This window comes from Manis pentadactyla, chromosome 12, assembly GCF_030020395.1.
Source record: "Manis pentadactyla isolate mManPen7 chromosome 12, mManPen7.hap1, whole genome shotgun sequence".
Taxonomy (NCBI): Eukaryota; Metazoa; Chordata; class Mammalia; order Pholidota; family Manidae; genus Manis; species Manis pentadactyla.
Window position 1 is genome coordinate 110,124,351 of NC_080030.1, and position 24,290 is coordinate 110,148,640.

Consider the following 24,290-nt stretch of genomic DNA (forward strand, 5'->3'; position numbering starts at 1 on the left):
TTAATAAAATGCTGAAGTGGTAGGTATATGCAAGATAAAGGTAGAAAACATAATTTAGTGCTGTAAGAGGGCAAATGTAGATGATCAGGTGTGTGCCTATGGACTAAGTATTAATCCAAGCTAGACAAGGGCAACAAAACATCCACAGATGCAGAAGATTTCTCTCAAAACAGGGGGGGTGTGAGGTTCTGAGCCTCACCTCTGTTGATTCCCAATTTCTCACCTGATGGCCCCCCTGCGACTGTGCCTGTCTAGGTTGTTCCTCCCTTGAAGAATCTTACCCGTCTCTGGCTAACCAGTCATCTTCTGGGGCCATACAGGGAAATGTACAGTTGGTAACTGAGAGAGAAGCCTTATTGTTTGAAAATGTTAGCTTTTTACTTCTTTGCATATTTATGCCCTGTGGCTTCTATGCCCAGCATTTGTCTTGAGGTATCTTTACCACTTGAAAGAATTATGATACTCGGTAATTTCGTTATGAGGCACGAATTCTACCTAAAGGTTGTAATTAGGAAGGAAGAAGAAAAGCTATAGAAGTAGCAGATGAAAGGAAACATGGGAAGATTGATTATTTTTTTGTCATATCTTCTTGTAGAGTAACATATGCATGTATAGGTTTTAAACTACTAATTAAGTTGTGTACACACATTAACATAATAGGAATACAGCTACATAACAAAAGCAGACCTACAATTACTAGCCATATCCAGTGAAACCAAGAAAACCAGTTAGGCACCCTAGGCATTTGTGAAAACTTATCAATGATATGATGGATATTGTCTAACTGAATTTGAATAGTTTGAGAAAAATCAGACAAATTAGAACAACACATTCCTGGGAACTGTTCACATCTCATATGTTCTTTTAACAGTAGATAGTCTATAGTCTCACGATTTTGGAGTGCTGCAACTTGCACTTCTCCTAATTCTTGGTTGAGTTCCAACAGTATAGATCCAGTCAAATTTGTTGTTTTACTGTATGCACAGGCCTGCTTAGATATCTCCTTCTTCATTCCAATGGCAAGTCCAGGAACCAGTCAGATGAATGCAGCTACAACTACAACAGGGACAGGATCTTTGTTGAAGTTTTTTGATGATCATCTTCTGGAATGACTCTTCCAGAGAATGTTGATGTTGGAAGTTCTTCTTCATATCTTATCTTAATTCATTTTCTGGGTAGCCAAGTTAGCTTTGATCCTCTGTATAAACACAAACAAACCCCCTGCCCACACTTTGATATGCCCTTTATACCATTGTGAAGAACCTATTGGAGATCACCACACAGGAACTGCCTTTTTTTCTTTTTTTTAAGAAAAAGGAATATTATCATAAAAATGTACTTCCATAGCTGATCATCTGACACCCTTTAAGTGATCTAAATTAAGGTTATTCAAAGCATGCATTAATTGGTGATTTGCAGTTAGTTTTATCCTATCAGGGAGTAATCCCCCTTTTCTTTATTTTTTTTATCATTAATCTACAATTACATGAAGAACATTATGTTTACTAGGCTCTCCCCTATACCAGGTCCCCCCCACAACCCCCCTTACAGTCACTGTCCATCAGCATAGCAAAATGTTGTATAATCACTACTTGTCTTTGTGTTGTACAGCCCTCCCCTTTCTCCCACCCCCCCATTATGCATGCTAATCATAATATCCCCTTTCTTCTCTCCCCCCCATCCTCCCCAGTCAGTTTCCCTTTGGTACCTGTTAGTCCATTCTTGGGTTCTGTGATTCTGCTGCTGTTTTGTTCCTTCAGTTTTTCCTTTGTTCTTATACTCCACAGATGAGTGAAATCATTTGGTATTTCTCTTTCTCCACTTGGCTTATTTCACTGAGCGTTATACCCTCTAGCTCCATCCATGTTGTTGCAAATGGTAGGATCTGTTTTCTTCTTATGGCTGAATAATATTCCATTGTGTATATGTACCACTTCTTCTTTATCCATTCATCTACTGATGGACACTTAGGTTGGTTCCAATTCTTGGCTATTGTAAATAGTGCTTCGATAAACATAGGGTTGCATCTGTCTTTTTCAAACTTGAGTGCTGCATTCTTAGGGTAAATTCCTAGGAGTGGAATTCCTGAGTCGAAAGGTAAGTCTATTCTGAGCGTTTTGAGGAACCTCCATACTGCTTTCCACAATGGTTGAACTAATTTACATTCCCACCAGCAGTGTAGGAGGGTTCCCCTTTCTCCACAACCTCACCAACATTTGTTGTTGTTTGTCTTTTGGATGGTTGCCATCCTTACTGGTGTGAGGTGTTACCTCATTGTGGTTTTAATTTACATTTCTCTGATAATTAGTGATGTGGAGCATCTTTTCATGTGTCTGTTGGCCATCTGTATTTCTTTTTTGGAGAACTGTTCAGTTCCTCTGCCCATTTTTTAATTGGGTTATTTGTTTTTTGTTTGTTGAGGTGGGTGAACTCTTTATATATTTTGGATGTCAAGCCTTTATTGGACCTGTCATTTACAAATATATTCTCCCATACTGTAGGGTACCTTTTTGTTCTATTGATGGTGTCTTTTGCTGTATAGAAGCTTTTCAGCTTTATATAGTTCCACTTGTTCATTTTTGCTGTTTTTTTCCTTGCCCGGGGAGATATTTTCAAGAAAAGGTCACTCATGTTTATGTCTAAGAGGTTTTTGCCTATGTTTTTTTCTAAGAGTTTTATGGTTTCATGACTTACATTCAGGTCTTTGATCCATTTGGAGTTTACTTTTGTGTATGGGGTTAGACAATGGTCCAGTTTCATTCTCCTACATGTAGCTGTCCAGTTTTGCCAGCACCATCTGTTGAAGAGACTGTCATTTCGCCATTGTATGTCCATGGCTCCTTTATCAAATATTAATTGACCATATATGTTTGGATTAATATCTGGAGTCTCTAGTCTGTTCCACTGGTCTGTGGCCCTGTTCTTGTGCCAGTACCAAATTGTCTTGATTACTATGGCTTTATAGTAGAGCTTGAAGTTGGGGAGTGAGATCCCTCCTACTTTATTCTTCTTTCTCAGGATTGCTTTGGTTATTAGGGGTCTTTGGTGTTTCCATATGAATTTTTGAACTATTTGTTCCAGTTCATTGAAGAATGTTGCTGGTAATTTGATAGGGATTGCATGAAATCTGTATATTGCTTTGGGCAGGATGGCCATTTTGTCGATATTAATTCTTCCTAGCCACAAGCATGGGATGAGTTTCCATTTGTTAGTGTCCTCTTTAGTTTCTCTTAAGAGTGACTTGTAGTTTTCAGGGAATAGCTCTTTCACTTCTTTGGTTAGGTTTATTCCTAGGTAGTTTATTCTTTTTGATGCAATTGTGAATAGAGTTGTTTTCCTGATTTCTCTTTCTATTGGTTCATTGTTAGTGTATAGGAAAGTCACAGATTTCTGTGTGTTAATTTTGTATCCTGCAACTTTGCTGTATTCCAATATCAGTTCTAGTAGTTTTGGAGTGGAGTCTTTAGGGTTTTTTATGTACAATATCATGTCATCTGCAAATAGCGACAGTTTGACTTCTTCTTTACCAATCTGGATTCCTTGTATTTCTTTGTTTTGTCTGATTGCCGTGGCTAGAACCTCCAGTACCATGTTGAGTAACAGTGGGGAGAGTGGGCATCCCTGTCTTTTTCCCGATCTCAGAGGAAAAGCTTTCAGCTTCTCGCTGTTCAGTATGATGTTGCCTGTGTTATCATATATGGCCTTTATTATGTTGAGGCACTTGCCCTCTATACCCGTATTGCTGAGAGTTTTTATCATGAATGGATGCTGAATTTTGTCAAATGCTTTTTTAGCATCTATGGAGATGATCATGTGGTTTTTGTCTTTTTTTTTGATGTGGTGGACGATGTTGATGAATTTTTGAATGTTGTACCATCCTTGCATCCCTGGGATGAATCCCACTTGGTCATGGTGTATGATCCTTTTGACATATTTTTGAATTCGGTTTGCTAATATTTTGTTGAGTATTTTTGCATCTACGTTCATCAGGGATATTGGTCTGTAGTTTTCTTTTTTGGTGGGGTCTTTGCCTGGTTTTGGTATTAGGGTGATGTTGGCTTCATAGTATGAGTTTGGGAGTATTCCCTCCTCTTCTATTTTTTGTAAAACTTTAAGAAGAATGGGTTTTATGTCTTCTCTGTATGTTTGATAAAATTCCGAGGTAAATCCATCTGGCCCGGGGGTTTTGTTCTTGGGTAGTTTTTTGATTACCGATTCAATTTAATTCTTTGTATTTCTGTGAGGTCCGTCGTGATTTTTCCTTTCTCGTTTCTAATTCTGTTGATGTGTGTTGACTCTCTTTTTCTCTTAATAAGTCTGGCTAGAGGCTTATCTATTTTGTTTATTTTCTCGAAGAACCAGCTCTTGGTTTCATTGATTTTTGCTATTGTTTTATTCTTCTCAATTTTATTTATTTCTTCTCTGATCTTTATTATGTCCCTCCTTCTGCTGACCTTAGGCCTCATCTGTTCTTCTTTTTCCAATTTCGATAATTGTGACATTAGACCATTCATTTGGGATTGCTCTTCCTTTTTTAAATACGCTTGGATTGCTATATACTTTCCTCTTAAGACTGCTTTTGCTGCGTCCCACAGAAGTTGGGGCTTAGTGTTGTTGTTGTCATTTGTTTCCATATATTGCTGGATCTCCATTTTGATTTGGTCATTGATCCATTGATTATTTAGGAGCGTGTTGTTGAGCCTCCATGTGTTTGTGAGCCTCTTTGCTTTCTTTGTACAGTTTATTTCTAGTTTTATGCCTTTGTGGTCTGAAAAGTTGGTTGGTAGGATTTCAATCTTTTGGAATTTTCTGAGGCTCTTTTTGTGGCCTAGTATGTGGTCTATTATCTATTTTGTTTATTTTCTCAAAGAACCAGCTCTTGGTTTCATTGATTTTTTTTCTATTTTATTCTTCTCAATTTTATTTATTTCCTCTCTGATCTTTATTATCTCTCTCCATCTGCTGACCTTAGGCCTCATTTGTTCTTCTTTTTCCAATTTCGATAATTGTGACATTAGACTATTCATTTAGGATTGTTCTTCCTTCTTTAAATATGCCTGGATTGCTATATACTTTCCTCTTAAGACTGCTTTTGCTGCATCCCACAGAAGTTGGGGCTTTGTGTTATTGTTGTTTCCATATATTGATGGATCTCCATTTTAATTTGGTCATTGATCCATTGATTATTTAGGAACATGTTGTTAAGCCTCCATGTGTTTGTGAGCCTTTTTGCTTTCTTTGTACAATTTGCTTCTAGTTTTATACCTTTGTTGTCTGAAAAGTTGGTTGGTAGGATTTCAATCTTTTGGAATTTACTGAGGTTCTTTTTGTGGCCTAGTATGTGGTCTATTCTGGAGAATGTTCCATGTGCCCTTGAGAAGAATGTACATCCTGTTGCTTTTGGATGTAGAGTTCTATAGATGTCTATTAGGTCCATCTGTTGTAGTGTGTTGTTCAGTGCCTCCGTGTCCTTACTTATTTTCTGCCCAGTGGATCTATCCTTGGGGGTGAGTGGCGTGTTGAAGTCTCCTAATATGAATGCATTGCAGTCTATTTCCCCCTTTAGTTCTGTTAGTATTTGTTTCACATATGCTGGTGCTCCTGTGTTGGGTGCATATATATTTAGAATGGTTATATCCTCTTGTTGGACTGAGCCCTTTATCATTATGTAATGTCCTTCTTTATCTCTTGTTACTTTCTTTGTTTTGAAGTCTGTTTTGTCTGATATTATTACTGCAACCCCTGCTTTCTTCTCTCTGTTGTTTGCCTGAAATATGTTTTTCCATCCCTTGACTTTTAGTCTGTACATGTCTTTGGGTTTGAGGTGAGTCTCTTGTAAGCAGCATATAGATTGTTCTTGCTTTTTTATCCATTCTATTACTCTGTTTCTTTTGATTGGTGCATTCAGTCCATTTACATTTAGGGTGATTATTGAAAGATATGTACTTATTGCCATTGCAGGCTTTAGATTTGTGGTTACCAAAGGTTCAAGGTTAGCTTGTTTACTACCTTACTGTCTGACCTCACTCGCTTATTGAGCTGTTTTAAACACAGTCTGATGATTATTTCTTTCCCTTCTTTTTCCTCCTCCATTCTTCATATGGTGGTTGTTTTGTTCTGTGCTATTTTTAGGGGTGCTCCCATCTAGAGCAGTCCCTCTAAGATACCCTGTAGAGGTGGTTTGTATGAGGCAAATTCCCTCAACTTTTGCTTGTCTGGGAATTGTTTAATCCCTCCTTCATAGTTAAATGATAATCGTGCTGGATACAGTATCCTTGGTTCAAGGCCCTTCTGTTTCATTGCATTAAATATATCATCCATTCTCCTCTGACCTGTAAGGTTTCTGTTGAGAAGTCTGATGATAGCCTGATGGGTTTTCCTTTGTAGGTGACCTTTTTACTCACTCTCGCTGCCTTTAATACTCTGTCCCAGTCCTTGATCTTTGCCATTTTAATTATTATGAGTCTTGGTGTTGACCTCTTTGGATCCCGTCTCTCGGGAGTTCTGTGTGCCTCCGTAGTTTGAGCAACTATTTCCTTCCCCAGTTTGGGCAAGTTCTCAGCAATTATTTCTTCAAAGACACTTTCTATCCCTTTTTCTCTCTCTTCTTCCTCTGGTACCCCTATAATGCAGATATTGTTCCTTTTGGATTGGTCACACAGTTCTCTTAATATTGTTTCATTCCTGGAGATCCTTTTATCTCTCTCTGCATCAGCTTCTATGCGTTCCTGTTCTCTGGTTTCTATTCCATCAATGGCCTCTTGCATCTTATCCATTCTGCTTATAATTCCTTCCAGAGTTTGTTTCACTTCTGTGATCTCCCTCCGGACGTCTGTAATCTCCCTCCAGACTTCATCCCTTAGCTCTTGCATATTTCTCTGCAGCTCTGTCAGCATGTTTATGATTTTTATTTTGAATTCTTTTTCAGGGACACTGGTTAGGTCTGCCTCTGCATATCCTTTCTCAGGTGTAACTATCTTGGTCTGGACCAGATTTTTTTGCCTTTTCATGGTGATTGCAGTGGCTGTAGGCAGGTTGCGGGTGTGTCAGCTGAGAGAAGAAAGTCCTTTCCTGCTTGCTGGATGCCTTGCCCTTCTCTGCTGTCTGTGATGGCTACCTGCCCTCCTGGAGCAGCCACCGGGTTAATCTCCTAAGCTGCTGTGGGCGGGGTGTCCGTCAGAGCAGCACGGAGCCCTGCGGGGAGTGGCAGGCATGCCAGGTGCACTCCTCCGTGTTAGCAGCAACCCTGCTGTGCAGCTGTGTGGCAACAGCGGCCTTTGGGTCTGGCCCGGGCGGCTGTGTGTTGGGCTGGGATTCCGGTCGGCTTCTGGGAGTGCGCCTGCTCCCTTTGGCTCCGCTGCTGGTGCGCGCGGGGCTTTTCCGTGCAGTCTTCTACCGGGCTCTGGCTTCACTGCCGCCGGTGCGCGCGAGCTGCGCCCGGGCTGTTTGGTCACGCTGCTGCGGGCTAGCCCTGCGGCGCACGGTTCTGCTCTTGGTTCCTTCTAGTGCTTCCACCCCCGGTGCGCGCTCCCACTCTCCTGCTACTGGGCGCGTGTGTCGGGGTCCGCGCCAGTTGGAGGAACAACTGGCAGGCTGCCTAGTCCTGTGAGGGGCTTCAGAGCTGCACTGCCTCCATTTAGGATGCCTAAGTTTCCCCGGTACTCCCAGCTGCCGGGACAACTTCATCCAGCTATGGGATCCCTGTCTCTTTAAGACTTGCAGAAAGCACTTGCTTTTCTTTTGTCTCAGGGGCGCCGGTTGCGGGGACCTGCCCACAGGTTTTGCTTTTCCGTTTGTCTAATATCCAGCACACCGTGCACCTTGTGTCTGCGTTCCGGGTGCAGATTTCTAGAGCTGGTTGTTTAGCAGTCCTGGGCTTTCACTCCCTCCCCGTTCTGACTCCTTTCTTCCCGCCGGGTTTTGGGGTGGGGGAGCGTTCGGGTCCCACCTGGCCGCGGCTGGTATCTTACCCCCTTCGTGTGATGCTGAGTTCTCGCAGATGTAGATGTATCCTGGCTGTTGTACTGCATCCACTGGTGTCACTTTTAGGAATAGTTGTATTTATTATATTTTCATAAATATATATGTTTTGGGGAGGAGATTTCCTCTGAACTACTCACGCCGCCATCTTCCCATGATCCTAGGAAGTTGTATCTTAATGAAAATAATGACTCTGAATGACCTAGCTTACCTATTTCTCAAATTCCTGTTTATAGTATAAGGCCTATAATGTGATATTATAGGATCCCTCGCATAAACAGTTGCCAATCATTGTAAGATAGCTTAGAGACCTCGATATAAGGGGAAAATAAGATCCAAAAAATAACTTCTTCGGATATTACTTAGAATCAATAGATAGCAGATAATTACTATAGTTTTATTTTGATTTTCTTCTTCTAACATATGTAATTCTACTCTAATATAAATATTGCTTATTTCTTATGTCTCTGGAATACAAATGCATTATAAATATCATTAGTAGAGATGTTACCTTAATTCCAAGGAGGCAGGCTACATGAGGATCAGACAGCATCTTTATTATCTTCACAAAAGTAATGTCTCCCCTTGTCTGTGGGTGACCGATGCCTCACTTCCTAGAGACCCCAAATTCAGATGACACCCTTTGTAGGATTCTTTTCTTTTTGTTGTGATTCTTACTTGAATTGGCTATTTGAAAAATTTGTGACCAGGACAGTAAATGATAAGACATTCTCATGCCAATTAACATCCTCTTAATAACATTTATCTGATAACTGTAAATTATTTGTCATTCCATTCCAAACGGGAAAACAATGGTTACATAGTTATTATTAAAATATATTAGGATTGAGACAAGGATTTATGAATTGGCTACAACTGTACCAATGTAGAAACTAGACAACAAACAAAAGAGACAAATTAATTTTTTTTAAATATACTCTTTCTTAACTTAATGTGTTATTTTTAAGCAAGATGTTAGAAAGATTAATATTTTAAAGGTTTAACTGTAATGTCTCTTTTACTTTGTGTCCTTTCTTAACTTTTTTAGAGGTGTTGGAGAAGATATTCTACTAGAAAAAGATTTCTGAAATTAAAGTATTATTCGGTAATCCTGCAATCTAGGATAAGAATGATAACTGCAGTTACTTCTTATAAACGGTATCTTTGGGCCACAGTTACAATTCAGAGGCACTGGCATGCTTATGTAAGAAGAAAACGCGATCAACAGAGATACAAAATTCTAAAATCATCATCCCTTCTAATCCAGGCTGTGTTCAGAAGATGGAAGCAACATAAACTGCAATTACAAATAAAAGCTGCGATAATATTGCAAAGAGCTTTTAGAGAGTGGCATGTCAGAAAACAAGCTAAAGAAGAAAAGTCTGCTGTCATCATACAATCATGGTATAGAATGCCCAAAGAATTACGGAAATATACGCACATTAGATCTTGTGTTGTGACCGTTCAGACAAGATTTCAGTGCGTTCAAGCCCAGAAGTTATACAAAAGAAGAAAAGCGGCTCTACTGACTATCCAGAAGCACTGCAGAGCATATCTGCAAGGGAAGACTGAGCGCACCCATTATCTCCAGAAACGGGCTGCAGCTGTCCTACTACAGAAGGCCTTCAGTGCCTGGAGAGCCCGTGATGCGCTCCAGCAGGTGAGAGCTGCATGTGTGTTGCAGTCATATTGGAAAGCGAGACGAGACAGATTTCAGTTTCTAAACCTTAAGAAAATCACCGTCAAATTGCAGGCACATGTAAGAAAACATCATCAATTGCAGAAATATAAGAAGATAAAGAAAGCCGCCCTTGTAATTCAGGTTCATTTCCGAGCTTACCTTTCAGCAGTGGAAGTTCGAGCATCTTACCAGAAAACACGTTCTGCTGTCATTGTTCTACAGTCTGCATGTAGAGGAATGCAAGCCAGGAAAAAGTTTATGCATGCCCTCACAGCTGTTATAAAGATTCAGTCATATTATCGAGCTTATATTTCCAAAAAGAAATTTCTGAGTCTAAAAAATGCTGTGGTAAAGCTACAATCAATTGTCAAGATGAAACAAACTCGTAAACGGTATTTACGTTTAAGAGCAGCGGTGCTGTTTCTCCAGTGCTGGTACCGTTCCAGGGCAGCCGCAGCGCTAAAGAGGGAGGAATCCATGCCGGCGCAGGAATCCTGTATTAAACCGCAGGCTTTTGCTAGAGGACACCTGGTTGGAGAGATGAGGCTGCAGAGAAAAGCTGCTGTGTCCCTGCAGTCTCACTTCAGAATAAGGAAGATACGGCAGCACTACCTGCATGTTTATAGGGCGACTGTTGTCATTCAGAATCGCTATCGTGCATGCAAAGCGCAAGCCCGTCAGAGGAAGGACTTGCACGTCCAAAGGGCAGTTACTTGTTTACAGGCAGCTTACAGAGGTTATAAGGTACACCGGCTAATCAAACAACAATCTATAGCTGCTCTTAAAATTCAAACTGCTTTTAGAACCCATAGAGAAAGGAAGGAATATCAGTTTGTGCTTCAGTCCACTATTAAGATTCAGAGATGGTACAGGGCATACAAGACTGTTCATGATATAAGAGTATACTTTTTAAAGACAAGAAGAGCTGTGATTTCTCTCCAGTCTGCTTATCGTGGCTGGAAGGTTCGGAAGCAGATCAGAAGGGAACGTCAAGCTGCAGTGAAAATTCAGTCTGCTTTTAGGATGGCCAAGGCCCAGAGTCAGTTTAGACTATTAAAATCATCAGTATTAGTCATCCAGCAACATCTGAGAGGACGGAGGGCAGGAGTAAAGCATCATGAGGAGTCTGCCGAACTCCGCTGTGTGGTGATGACGCTGCAGCGTACATGGACCGGAAAGCCAGGGAGGGTACAGATCCAGAAGCAGCACCAATGTGCTGTCATCATACAGTCATATTATCGGATGTACGTGCAGCAGAAGAAGTGGAAAAGCATGAGAAGAGCTGCCCATCTGATTCAGACATATTACAGGGCTTACAGTATTGGAAGGAAACAGCACCTTTTGTATTTGAAAACCAAAGCAGCCGCAGTAGTTTTACAGTCAGCTTACCGAAGTATGAGAGTGAGAAAAAAGATGGAAGAGGGCACCAAAGCAGCAGTCACCATCCAGTCTGCACACAGGGCTCACAAAGTCAAGAAGAGGAACACAACCTACAGAGCTTCAGCTCTCTCAATTCAGAGGTGGTATCGACGTATTAAGATTGCAAACCAGCAGCGCAAGGACTACCTTGATTTAAGGGAGACAGTGATTAAAATCCAAGCTGTTTATAGAGGTATTAGAGTAAGAAGACATATTCAGCGTATGCACACAGCAGCTACTTGTATTAAAGCCATGTTTAAAATGCATCAGTCAAAAAGAAGATACCACCAAATGATAACAGCAGCTGTCGTAATTCAGGTAATAATCATCAAGGCAAAACTCAGCATGCAAAGTACTTGGCAATTTTGAAAGCTATTAATACTCTTCTGGCAAGCTTTAGAGAAACGAAAGTTAGACTGTTGGAGCTACACTCATTCACTCACACTACAGACGACATGGCTACACTTATTCAGTCACACTGCAGACGACACGGCTACACTCATTCAGTCATTACAGACAATACATGCGGCAAGCACATCTAAAGCTAAAGGAGGTAACAAGGACAGTACAGCAATAGTACTGGGCAGTGAAGGGCAGAAATGTACAATTTCAAAGGTATGTCTAGGTAAGGCATTCTGTAATATGCATGCAGGCTGTTTTTAGTGGGATGAAAGCCAGAAGACATTTGAAAGTTATGCATTTAGTTGTAACTCTTCTTCAGAGGCAATTTAGAACTCCAGTGATGAGAGAAGATTTCTGTCTCTCAGGAAGACTGCTGTTTGGGTTTAGAGAAAATATCGTGTGAATGCTTGTGCAAAGCGTCACTACAATTCTGATGGTTACAAAAGGCAGCCATTAAAATCCAGTCATCATTCGGAAGATGAGTGGTAAGGAAAAAGATGCCTGCTGCTGGCATCTAGGCTGCTTTCAGAATGCACAGAACATACATTACATTTCAGACTTGAGAAAAGACCTCCATTCTAGTTCAGCAACATCACCGAATATGCAGAGGTGCAAAATTGCAGAGAGACAGTTATGTCAGGTAAGGGCTTCCTGCTTTGGTCATTCAGGCTGCATGTAAGGGAATGAAAGTAAGACAGCTTCTAAGAGAAAAACACAGAGCTGCTGTCATACTACAAAGCACAGGTAGAATGTGTAGGCACTATTTTTTCTACCAAAAGTTTCAGTGGGCTACAGTAGTAATACAAGAAAAATACACAGCAAAGAAAAAGAAAGCTTTTCAACACAGTGCACTCAAAGCTGCACCCTGTGTTCAGGCAGGTTTTCAGGACATCACAAGGAAACAGATTCAGGAGCAGCATCAGGCTGCCACTGTTGTAAAGGAGGCATTATCTATTCTTTACAGCAGCAGTAGTTTTGGTTCAAAGAAGATACAGAGCACAGACTGCATGCACAGCCAGGCAATCACTTGTAAACAGCCTCCTTAGGAGGTTTCCAGGTACATAGGGCAGCCAACACGTGCCCCTGGAAGCCTCACTCATTCAGTCATCCTACTACCAAATACACAGGGCCAGAGTTGATTACCAAGCAGAGATAATGGCAGTTGTTATACAGAATCCTTATAGGTCATATGTCAGAGTCAAAATGGAAAGAAAAATGATTTTAGCAGCCCAGAAATCTGTAGGAGCTATTCAGGCAGCTTTTAGAGGTGTGAAAGTTGGAAAATGAAAACGTATCTGTGGGGAAGATGGCAGCCATTGCTGCTGGTCCTCCACTGAGACTCAGCAAGAAGATGTCCAAGGCACAGCATATATGATCCACAAGTGGTGTAAAGCCTCTCTAGCTGTCTTTCCATAGGAAGGAAGCAGTGTCATTCTAAGAGGCTGCAGTTCAGAAGGCTTTCTGTGAAACGATCGCAGGTCAGAAACACAGAAGCATGCTGCCCTATGAGTTCAGCCCTCCTTCAGGTGGCTGTGCATCCAGGAAGCTTTGTCCAGCAGAAAACTGCACTGGACTTCACAGCAGTATTTCAGGGTGCAGCAAATGGGAGAACAGCTCTTATTGTGCAGAAAAGCAGCAGTGCTTCCACAAAACCACAGAGATTTTTTGTCTGCAGAACATCGAAGAGAAGTTTATTTACAAATTAGGAACAGTGTTCCCATTACTCAAGCTAGAATGAAAGGGTTTACACAGAAACAGAAAGTTCAGAAAAATATAGTACCATAAAAGTTCAGGTATTTGTATGTTTAAAAATAAAGCTTTCATTCTTTGGCCAATATTTGTTACAATTTATAATGAACATAAGCAAGTCTTAAAGAATAATAGTTTGTGACCATCTTATTTATCTTCCAAATGGAGCATTTTTGAGAATGGGAAAAGGCTGAACTATTACTGGTGTCCAAGACAGCACAGACCTGGGATTGTTCTGGACATGTCCACCTTATGCTCGATGCATCTCCATAGCTGTTCATTAGAGCACTCCCAGAAGAATTTTGAGAATGTAGTTAATGGGAGTTCTCTATTGCATAAAATTATTTTTTTAAGTGGAAAATTTAAGCTAAGGTAAAGTGATACTTGGCATAATTTAGGCCAGAGGGGATTGCTTTATTCCTCTAGTCTGTCAAAGAGGTACTTACACTAGATAGACATGCATCCCATATTCAGAGTGTCTAGCACTTTTCGTTTCCAAAGAACTTCATGCTATTTTGTTCATTGCATTCTCCCAAAGTGTGAGGGCTGAAGAGAATTATTCTCTTTGAAAGTGTATAGGAACTAAGGAAGGTTAAATAACTTGCTGATGTTGAACACAGAGAGGCACTTCAGATATTTCTAATGCACCTGGAATTCCCTGGGCTTTAAACCTAGGTGTGATCTGTTGGTATCTTGCTGGGTTGTTATTAAGTTTAGAAATAATGTTTTCATTTAACTAATGTAGAGTGCTGGCAAAGTGATAAATACCACAGGGGGTAATAAGAATAGACAGTAAGATATACATAGTAGCTGTCTCCAAGAATTCAATTGAACAGAGAAGAGTTATTATAATGCAAAATGAGAACACAGAGAATGCTGGGAACATGGAGAAGAGAAACTGAGTCTAGTCCTGTGGTCAGAGAAAGCTTCCCAAAGCAACTGGCACTTAAATGTTGAGATGTTAAGCTGAAGGATGAATTGGAAATAGCCAAGTAAAATGTATTGAATGAATATTACAGTTGTAGGAGGTAATGTGGAGTTCAAAAACTAGAGAGAAAGGAAGTGTGATAGGAGACTAGATTAGCCATAGAGGGAGTGAGATTGTGGATAGCTTTGTAGGGCATAGAAAAACGTTTAGTCTTTATTCTCCAGACTAAAAGAAGTGGTAGAAGAATTTAAGCAGGGGAAGACCAGAATAATATTTTTATTTAAAAAAAATCACTCTGGCAGGAATGTGGAAGATGAACTGGAGGTGGAGCAAGACCGAGAGCAGGGAGACCAGCTAGGAGGCTCTGGGCCATGGGTCAGGTGAAAGATCACCACAGTTTAGTTGGAGTCCAGTGGGGCAATGGGATTGTGAGGGTTAATCTGTGTGGAAGGATAGAATCGGCATTACACAGAGCCTAGAAAAGGAAACAAGCCTTGTTCATGGCCAAGTACTGTGGCCACATGGGGAACCAAGGGTGGAGCAGGCTCACAGGCTGATGGTGTCTGGTTTGGGCATGTGATGCTAAAGCACCTGGGATGTCCCAGGTGAGACCCAGTAGGTGGCTGGCCATGTGTCTGGAGTTCGGAGAGTGGAGGGGACTTTAGAATTCAACTTCTACATTATTGGCATGTGTGTGGTAGATGAAGTCATGGGAGCAATGAGAAAAAACCTAGGAAAAATGTATAAAATGGGTAAATGATGAGGGCCTGTGACTCAGACCCTGAAGAATGTCAGAATTTATGGAAGTTGAGAGATGTCAGTACATGGCCTTAAGAGGGAACAAAGAAAACTGAAAGATTATAGTATGAAGAAACCAAGGGTTGAGGAAGGAAGAGAGGAGTGCTCCGATTCCAAATGCTGCAAAGATATTCAGGGTGGAGAAGTGGTAATTGGGTGTGTTAGTTATGGTTATATTCAACTGAAATGATAGAAAAGCCAAAATAATCTTATGAAAATCCAACTGTTTTTCTTTTATATAGTTAAATTATAAAACTATATTTGACAAATCCAGTTTTTAGTATATACCAGTGGCCCCAAACTTTAATGCACATTGAAATCTTTAAAATTACAGTTGCCTGGCTCCCACTATGAATACCAATATGTTGGTATTCAGGTTTGGTTACATGAAAACCGTATGTAATATATTCTGAGTGACTTAAGGACATCACAAGAATAATTTTGACCATATGTATAATTCTTGCCTGTCCACTGAATTTGGAGGTGTGGCTGTAGTATTTGTTAAAGGTATTGTTGAATCAAGTAGAATGAGTTCAAATCTTAAGTCTGTCTCTTACTGGCCATGTGGTAAGCCTCTTCTTTCTCAACACCAGTGTTTGTAAAGTAGAGATCTTCATCTCACAAGATATTTGTACAGATTAAATGAATACCATTGCCAGTTATTACTCAGGCCTTGACGTCCTGGTCTCACAATTAGAGATAATAATAGTACTGCCAACCTGTATTATTTAAAGACTTACAGTGCTCGGCATTAATAAGTTATAGCTGTCACTTAAACTTCTAGTTAGCTACAAAATTGCCAAAACTGAAAAATCTGATGGTGCTGTGATAAGTGGTTGCTCTTAGGATTCTGCTCCAGGCTGGACACAAACCCAGGGTGGATGGATGTGGGGTGGGTGGGTGGCAGGTAGGAAGGATGCCTGTTTCTTCCCCAGAAGTAGAGTAGTCAGTGTGTTCATTTTCTTACTGTTCTTCCAAACGCACTGAGGTAAGGACAAGCACATATCTAGCTTTCCAGACATCGTGCATATCTTACAGTCTTAAAATATTTGTTAGGGTTATATTAGGCTTAGCTGCCAGCCAGCCCCCGAGTATGTGTAACAAAGCACATAGTAGGTGTTCCCTACGTTGGCACCACTGTTCTCAGATGGCCAGTGTATGTCAGAAATAAATGAGTCTAATAGAAGAGTCATCATATGACCACATTTCTGCAATTCATTTTGTCTGCTTAACCTTATATTAACTGTCTTTAGTACTAGTTCTTCCAATTTACAAAAAAAATCTCATTGCATATTTGTCATATTTATATGTTTGATAGGCTGTATGGAGGAGATATAAAGCCAAGAAACATTTATGTAAAGTGGAAGCTGCTTGCAAGATTCAAGCCTGGTACAGGTGTCGGAAAGTGCGGAAAGCTTATCTGGCTGTACTGAAGGCCGTTACACTCATGCAGAGCTGCTTTTTTGCCAGACTGGACAGAGCACGGTAGTACGCCACAGCCACGGGTCTTTGCATGAAATAATACTGCCTGTTGATTTTTCTTTTAAATATTTGCAATACTTAATTTATGTGGTTCATTTTGGTGCTTTGAAACAAGCTGTATCTGTAAGAGTATCTTATTTTTGCAGATAGAGTTTTGATATAATTTAGTAAAAAATAATTTAGTTAAACTTGATTCATTCAGGTTCATAGGGATGAAAGCAAGGACGGGTGGGAAGTGAATGAAATAATCTGGTAAATCTTGGTTTCCTTATTAGTGCACTGGTCCATATTGTTTGTTGATTTAGCTACTGGCAAAATTTGTTTTCTTACTCATTTTTCCTTTTTTTTACTTCATATTATTCCCCATATTCTTTATCCTTAAAGATGAAGACCTAATTTCCAACTTGTCTGTGTTAATTCTATTTCCCTTTTCCTAGATCATTTCTTCTGAACAAAGTTTCAGAAGCTCTTACCAGATTATGTATATTATTTTTTATTTCATAGTATAAGAATTTTTGTTCATGTCCCATAATTGATTAATTATTTTATCAGCAATAGTGCATTAGAGTTAAAAGAATTCCTTGATCAATTCCATGGGTAGAATCAGGGCTTAATATAAAGTTGCTACTCTCAGTGATGAAGGACCAATATTTCTTGCCCACAGGGATATTGCCAGTTGTAAAACTTGTTTTTCATTGTGTTAATGTCTATGTTTGTGTGTGTGTGAGTGTGTAAAATTCTGATTGCTAGAACTAAGTATAGTTCTGTATCAAAACGCTGAATTTTTCTCATTGACACACAGCCTCATTTTCGTAGAACTGTGACAATATAAGTTAATCTTTCTACCTTTTCCACATTACCAAGAGCCAAAGAGCCTATTTTCAGTGTTCACGTTTCCACTATGTTGATGCCTAAAGTTTAATCTCTAGCCCTCACATTTAAACTTTTCCTCCAATGCTGTTTACAGAATATTTCTTTTTATATATTTTGATGATGCTTCTTTCCTTTCAAACAAGGATCCATTTCTCTCATTTGATTGATGCTGCTCTAACCTTTCAAATTCTCTTCTTGACCACCTTCTGCTAAGGACTCACTTGCAATATGGAGTAAGGTTTTATATCCTACCATTAATTCTACACCCCCTTTATCTACTCTTGTCTAGATCTGGGTGACCGTACTTTCTTTTGATCTTGTTTAGAATTCTCTGTCATTCTAGAACTTCATATTTCTTGCCCAGTGGAATATTGCCAATTTTAAAACTTGTTTTTTCATAGTGTTAATGTTTGTTTGTGTGTGTGTATGTGTAAAATTCTGATTGCTAAAACAAAGTATGAATTACACTTCTCTACTTTCTTTTATTCTCTCATTGCCTTTCTTATTCAAGTATTTAAGGAAAGGAGGCAATAAATACTTATTGCATAGGTTAAAGTAACTTGAAATTCCTTTCCAATAACTGCTTTTCAGATTTTTGAACATGAGAGCATCAACAATTATCATTCAGAGAAAATGGAGAGCTATACTTTGTGGAAGAAGAGCTCGTGAGCACTTTTTAATGATAAAAGTAGGTGTGAAAAAAAACACAGCATATCTGCAAAGAACTACTTTATAAAACACTAAGAAAAAAGAATGTTCAAGACCTAACTATACATTTAAGTTTAAATGCATTATTGTAGTCAACTAAAAATTACATTTACTCATAAAAATACTTTTTGTGTTTTCACTTATATATGTGTTATAAAATATTCTCAAACCCAAATTTGAAGTAACTTTTAGGATAAATAATTTATTTGGAGAAAGTCTAAATGTAGCATATTTTGTCAGTGTAAATCAAATACTTAGTAATGTATTCTTTAAGCCACAGTTGGTGATCTATTTAAAATATTTAACATCAAGGGTTTAGAGTAGCTGCAGTAACTATGGTTTTTATTAAATCAAAATTAACATTTGCTTGTAAATTTTGATATTCTTGTACTAGTCACTGTGAATATATAGCAACTATTATTATTATACTCACTACCATATATTTACTGATTTGATCCTCATAATAACCCTGGGAGGTAGTTATTAGCATAGCCATTTTACAAAGGAAGAGACTGAGGTCTCCAGAGAGAAAGTAACTTGCAAGGTCATCAGCTAGCAGGTGGGGAACTGTATTGTAAAGCAGACCTGTTCCCATTTCACTTCATAGACTGATTTATGTATCATACAGTTCAGGTGTCAGGATGTTATGTGGCCGAGGAATCTAAGGTGTTGGTCGCAACAGCTTCCCTCTTAACTGTTTAAATGCCCTTCTGTTCTCTACATTGTAGCATTTTTAGTAAATGTATTTGTCCTGAGATGGTAGGAGTCCTCCCCCTCACAATGAAGAGTATCAAGAGGGTGAGAGGGAGAGAGCAACATGTATCAGTTGACCCTGGCTTGCACCATCATAAAAGCTTCACTTTCAGCTATAGATCTAGGTATATCACCTTTTCTATCTATGAAATATGACATTCTTAAGCTGAAAATGTAAAATAAAATCATATTATGCTGTCTCATTTTACTTCGAAAAAGTTAAGAACATCCAATATGTTGAAATTCTATTTCTGTCTGTGAATGTCTCTTGTAAAAATTTCCTTATAGAGACATCGAGCTGCCTGTTTGATCCAAGCACATTTTAGAGGCTATAAAGGGAGGCAGGTCTATCTTCAGCAGAAGTCTGCAGCTTTGACCATACAGCGATACATACAAGCCAGGAGGGCTGCGAAGCATGAAAGGATAAAATACTCTGAACTGAAAAAATCTACGGTTGTTTTACAAGCACTGGTGCGTGGTTGGTTAGTGAGAAAAAGAGTAAGTATTTTTAAATAAACATCTCATGAAATGGAAGTATTTGCTCTTAAGTTGTGTTAAGAACTTTTAGATTTGGAGAATAATTTCAGAACTCATTAGCCATTGAATTCATTCAGCTTCTACGGAACTGGTTGCTGTAGATTTTTGTTCTATGAGCCTATTTCCCATAAACACTCACCAAAAAGGCAAAATACATCTCTTGTGTAATAAATTTTAACAGAGGAACTGCAGCAAATATGAAAGAGGCTTTTGCAGCCACCCAGCAACTCTGAGGTGTAGTCACTGTTCCTGGGCAGCCTCCATGTCGCCAGCAGAGAGCCCTTTGGAAGGGGTTCATGATGTCCTGGGCAGCAAATGTGTGGAGCACTGGTAAAGACAGAACAAAGCAGCTTGAAGTTAGAAGATCTTCTGTATTTGTTCACTAAATGTAAATTGGAAGCCTGAAGACCAAAGGGTGCTGTAGAGAACTTAACGCTGCATGGACTTTGTGCTGGCCTAATACTGGAGAAAAATTCAGATCATTCTGTGCGATTTAACTTTACGACCTCCCAGAGTTCTGCTCAGAATATGTAACCACTTTTCAGCTTAATGTTCATGTATGTCTCTCTGAATTAGTACATTCAAATCCTAGTACCCAAAGTTGGGTAGTCCATGTAACTTAAAGGCTACTATTCGTTTTTTTATTTTATTTTATTTTATTTTTTTTATTGAAGGGTAGTTGACACACAGTATTACATTAGTTTCAGGTGTACAACACAGTGATTCAACATTTATATACATGATAATTCTAGGTACCAGCTATCACCATACCAAGTTGTTACAATATTTTGACTATATTCCTTATGCTATACATTACATCCAGGTTACTTATTTATTTTACAATTGGAAGTGTGTTTATATATATATATATATATATATATATATATATATATATATATATTTATTTATTTATGTGTGTGTGTGTGTGTGTGTGTGAGGGCATCTCTCATATTTATTGATCAAATAGTTGTTAACAACAATAAAATTCTGTATAGGGGGGTCAATACTCAATGCACAATCATTAATCCACCCCAAGCCTAATTTTCGTCAGTCTCCAATCTTCTGATGCATAACGAACAAGTTCTTACATGGAGTACAAATTCTTACATAGTGAATAAGTTACATGGTGAACAGTGCAAGGGCAGCCATCACAGAAACCTTCGGTTTTGCTCATGCATTATGAACTATAAACAGTCAGTTCAAATATGAATATTCATTTGATTTTTAAACTTGATTTATATGTGGATACCACATTCCTCCCTTTATTATTATTATTTTTAATAAAATGCTGAAGTGGTAGGTAGATACGAGATAAAGGTAGAAAACAGAGTTTAGTGTTGTAAGAGAGCAAATGTAGATGATCAGGTGTGTGCCTGTAGACTATGTTTTAATCCGAGCTAGACGAGGGCAATAAACATCCATGTATGCAGAAGATTTCTCTCAGAACATGAGGGGGGAGGTTCTAAGCCTCACCTCTGCTGATCCCCATTTTATCACCTGATGGCCCCCCTGCGACTGTGCCTGTCTTAGGTTGTTCCTCCCTTGAGGAATCTTACCCGTCTCTGGCTAACCAGTCATCTTCCGGGGCCATACAGGGAAATGTTAAGTTGGTAATTGAGAAAGAAGCCTTATTGTTTGAAAAGGTTAGCTTTTTACTTCTTTGCATATTTATGCCCTGTGGCTTCTATGCCCAGCATTTGTCTTGAGGTGTCTTTACCACTTGGAAGAATTATGATACTCGGTAAATTCGACATGTGGCACGAGTTCTATTTAAAGGTTGTAATTAGGTAGGAAGAAGAAAAGCTATAGAGTAGCAGGCAGAAGAAAACCTGGGAAGATTGATTATTTCTTTGACATATCTTCTTGTAGAGTAACTTCAGCATGGATAGGTTTTAAACTACTAATTAAATTGTGTGCACACATTAACATAATAGGAGTATAGTTACATAACCAAAGCATACCTGTAATTACCAGCCATCTCCAGTGAAACCAAGAAAACCAGTTAGGCACCTTAGGCATTTGTGAAAACTTATCTATGATATGGTGGATATTGTCCAACTGAACTTGAACAGTCTGAGAGAATTCAGATAAATTAAAACAACCCATTCCTGGGGACTGTTCACATCCCATATGTTCTTTTAACAGTAAATAGTCTGTGGTTGTAAGATTTTGGAGCGCTACAATTTGCACTTCTCCTAATTCTTGGTTGAGTTCCAACAGTATAGATCCAGTCAAATTTGTTGTTTTACTGTATGCACAGGCCAGCTTAGATATCTCCTTCATCATTCCCATGGCAAGTCCAGGAACTGGTGGGATGAGTGTATCTACACCTGTGGCAGTGCGTGGATCTTTGTTGGGTTTTTTTTTTTTTGCTGATCATCTTCTGTCATGAGTCTTCCCGAGAGTGCTGATGTTGGAAGTTCTTTTTCATATCGTATCTTAGTTCATTTTCGGGGTAGCCCAATTAGGCTTTGATCCTCTGTATAAACACAGACCCTTTGCCTACACTTTTATATGCCCTTTATACCCTTGTGTAGAACTCATTGGAGGTCACCACACAGGAACTGCTTTTTTTTTTTATCATTAATCTACACTTACATGACGAATACTTTCTTTACTAGGCTCTCCCCTATACCAGGTCCCCCCTATATACTCCTTTACAGTCACTGTCCATCAGTGTAGCAAACTGTTGTAGAATCACTACTTGTCTTCTCTGTGTTGTACAGCCCTCCCCTTTCTCCCACCCCGCTATGGATGCTAATCTTAATACCCCTCTTTTTCTCCCCACCCTTATCCCTCCCTACCCACCCATCCTCCCCAGTCCCTTTCCCTTTGGTACCTGTTAGTCCATTCTTGAGTTCTGTGATTCTGCTGCTGTTTTGTTCCTTCAGTTTTTCCTTTGTTGTTATACTCCACAGATGAGTGAAGTCATTTGGTATTTCTCTTTCTCTGCTTGGCTTGTTTCACTGAGCATAATACCCTCCAGCTCCATCCATGTTGCTGCAAATGGTTGGATTTGCCCTTTTCTTATGGCTGAGTAGTATTCCATTGTGTATATGTACCACATCTTCTTTATCCATTCATCTATAGATGGACATTTAGGTTGCTTCCAATTCTTGGCTATTGTAACTAGTGCTGCGATAAACATAGGGGTACATTGGTCTTTCTCATACTTGATTGCTGCGTTCTTAGGGTAAATTCCTAGGAGTGCAATTCCTGGGTCAAATGGTATGTCTGTTTTGAGCATTTTGATGTACCTCCATACTGCTTTCCACAATGGTTGAACTAATTTACATTCCCACCAGCAGTGTAGGAGGGTTCTCCTTTCTCCACAGCCTCGCCAACATTTGTTGTTGTTTGTCTTTTGGATGGCAGCCATCCTTACTGGTGTGAGGTGATACCTCATTGTAGTTTTAATTTGCATTTCTCTGATAATTAGCGATGTGGAGCATCTTTTCATGTGTCTGTTGGCCATCTGTATTTCTTTTTTGGAGAACTGTCTGTTCAGTTCCTCTAAAGGCTACTATTCTTTAGTAAAGGGCCCAAAATATAGTTTTGCTTTCTGTACCCTACATTATGGACTACAACTGGAAATATTGTACAGTAAATGATTATAATCTCTCTGAGTTACAATATAAATAATTTTAATAATTAAAAATGTATTTATTACTACTAATTTATATAACTTGGTATTGAGGATATACAAAAATAATCATTGACTGAATGCCTTAAAGAGTCAAATATTTGGTTACTAATATTTTTTCTCCTTTAGATTGTGGAGCAGAGAACCAGAATTAGGCTTTTGCACTTCACAGCAGCTGCGTTTTATCACCTGTCTGCTCTGAGAATTCAAAGGGCGTATAAACGTCACACGGCATGATTTCAATTTACCTTATGCTAAAGTCATTTAATACTCAGCCTTTTTGCCATATAACTTCTAGGATGGTCTGATGGATTATAAATGGATTGATGTTTTATGGCACAGCAATAAGGCTGTGAATTCTCTGAATTGTACTCATTTACACTTCCAATGGTATATCTAAAGGTCCCTTTTTCTCTACATTTTTACCAACACATGGCATCAGAAGACTCTGATTTTTGCCATTTTGATGAGTAGCAAATTATATCTCATTTTTGTTTTGTGTGTCCTTTGCTAACAATTCTAAAAAAAATGTCATATATGTTGCTTATTAAAATTCTTATCTGTGTATTGTATGCTTTCTTAATGTGTGTTTTCTTTTTTAAATATACTTTGTCCATTTTTCTGTCATATGTTCTTTTTTCTAATGATTTATAGATGTTCTTTATTCTGGATAAGAATCCTGTTTCTATATGTTAGCATATATTTACGTATAAAATATTGAAAAACTTACTATTCAGCCATAAGAAATAAACAAATCCTACCATTTGCAACAACATGGATGGAGCTAGAGGGTATTATAGGTATTATGCTCAGTGAAATAAGTCAGGCAGAGAATGAAAAATACCAAATGATTTCCCTCATTTGTGGAGTATAACAACGAAGCAAAACTGAAGGAACAAAATTGCAGCAGATTCACAGACCCCAAGAAGGGACCAGTGGTTACCAAAGGGGGGGGTGGGGAGAAGGGGATTGTGGGGTATCATGATTAGTGCACATGGTGTGTGTGGGGTCACAGGGAAGACAGTGTAGCACAGAGAAGACAAACAGGGACTCTGTGGCATCTTACTACACTGATGGGCAGTGATTGCAATGGGGTATGGGGAGGACTTGATAATAAGGGTGAATGTAGTAACCACATTGTTTTTCTTATGAAACCTTCATAAGAGTGTCCATCAGTGATACCTTAGTAAAAAGAAAAAAGAAAAACAAGTTGCAGAATGAAACTTGATAGAAATTGTGAAATTAAGGTGGTGGTGTACAGGGTTAAATTCCACACATACACATACACACTCCATGTGGACTGGAAGGATTTGCCTCATGTAGAAGGGAGAAGTAAT

General features: G+C 39.1%; 1 protein-coding gene and 1 long non-coding RNA gene across 2 annotated transcripts in view; one reads left to right on the forward strand and one right to left on the reverse strand.

The window, feature by feature from the left end:
* Window positions 1-20,958, reverse strand: LOC130679908 (uncharacterized). Its single transcript, XR_008992907.1, has 2 exons — window positions 20,808-20,958; window positions 1-223 (listed from the first exon to the last, which is right to left on the reverse strand). It is a non-coding gene; the product is annotated as an uncharacterized LOC130679908 (long non-coding RNA).
* The window catches only part of LOC130679906 (abnormal spindle-like microcephaly-associated protein homolog), a 24,344-nt gene continuing 9,115 nt past the window's right edge, over window positions 9,062-24,290 (forward strand). The window contains exons 1-5 of the mRNA XM_057489506.1: window positions 9,062-11,398; window positions 16,276-16,442; window positions 17,904-18,000; window positions 19,062-19,271; window positions 23,083-23,186. Of these exons, the coding sequence (XP_057345489.1) occupies window positions 9,110-11,398; window positions 16,276-16,442; window positions 17,904-18,000; window positions 19,062-19,271; window positions 23,083-23,186 (2,867 nt within the window). The 5' untranslated portion in view covers window positions 9,062-9,109. The remainder of the gene's footprint in view (window positions 11,399-16,275; window positions 16,443-17,903; window positions 18,001-19,061; window positions 19,272-23,082; window positions 23,187-24,290) is intronic.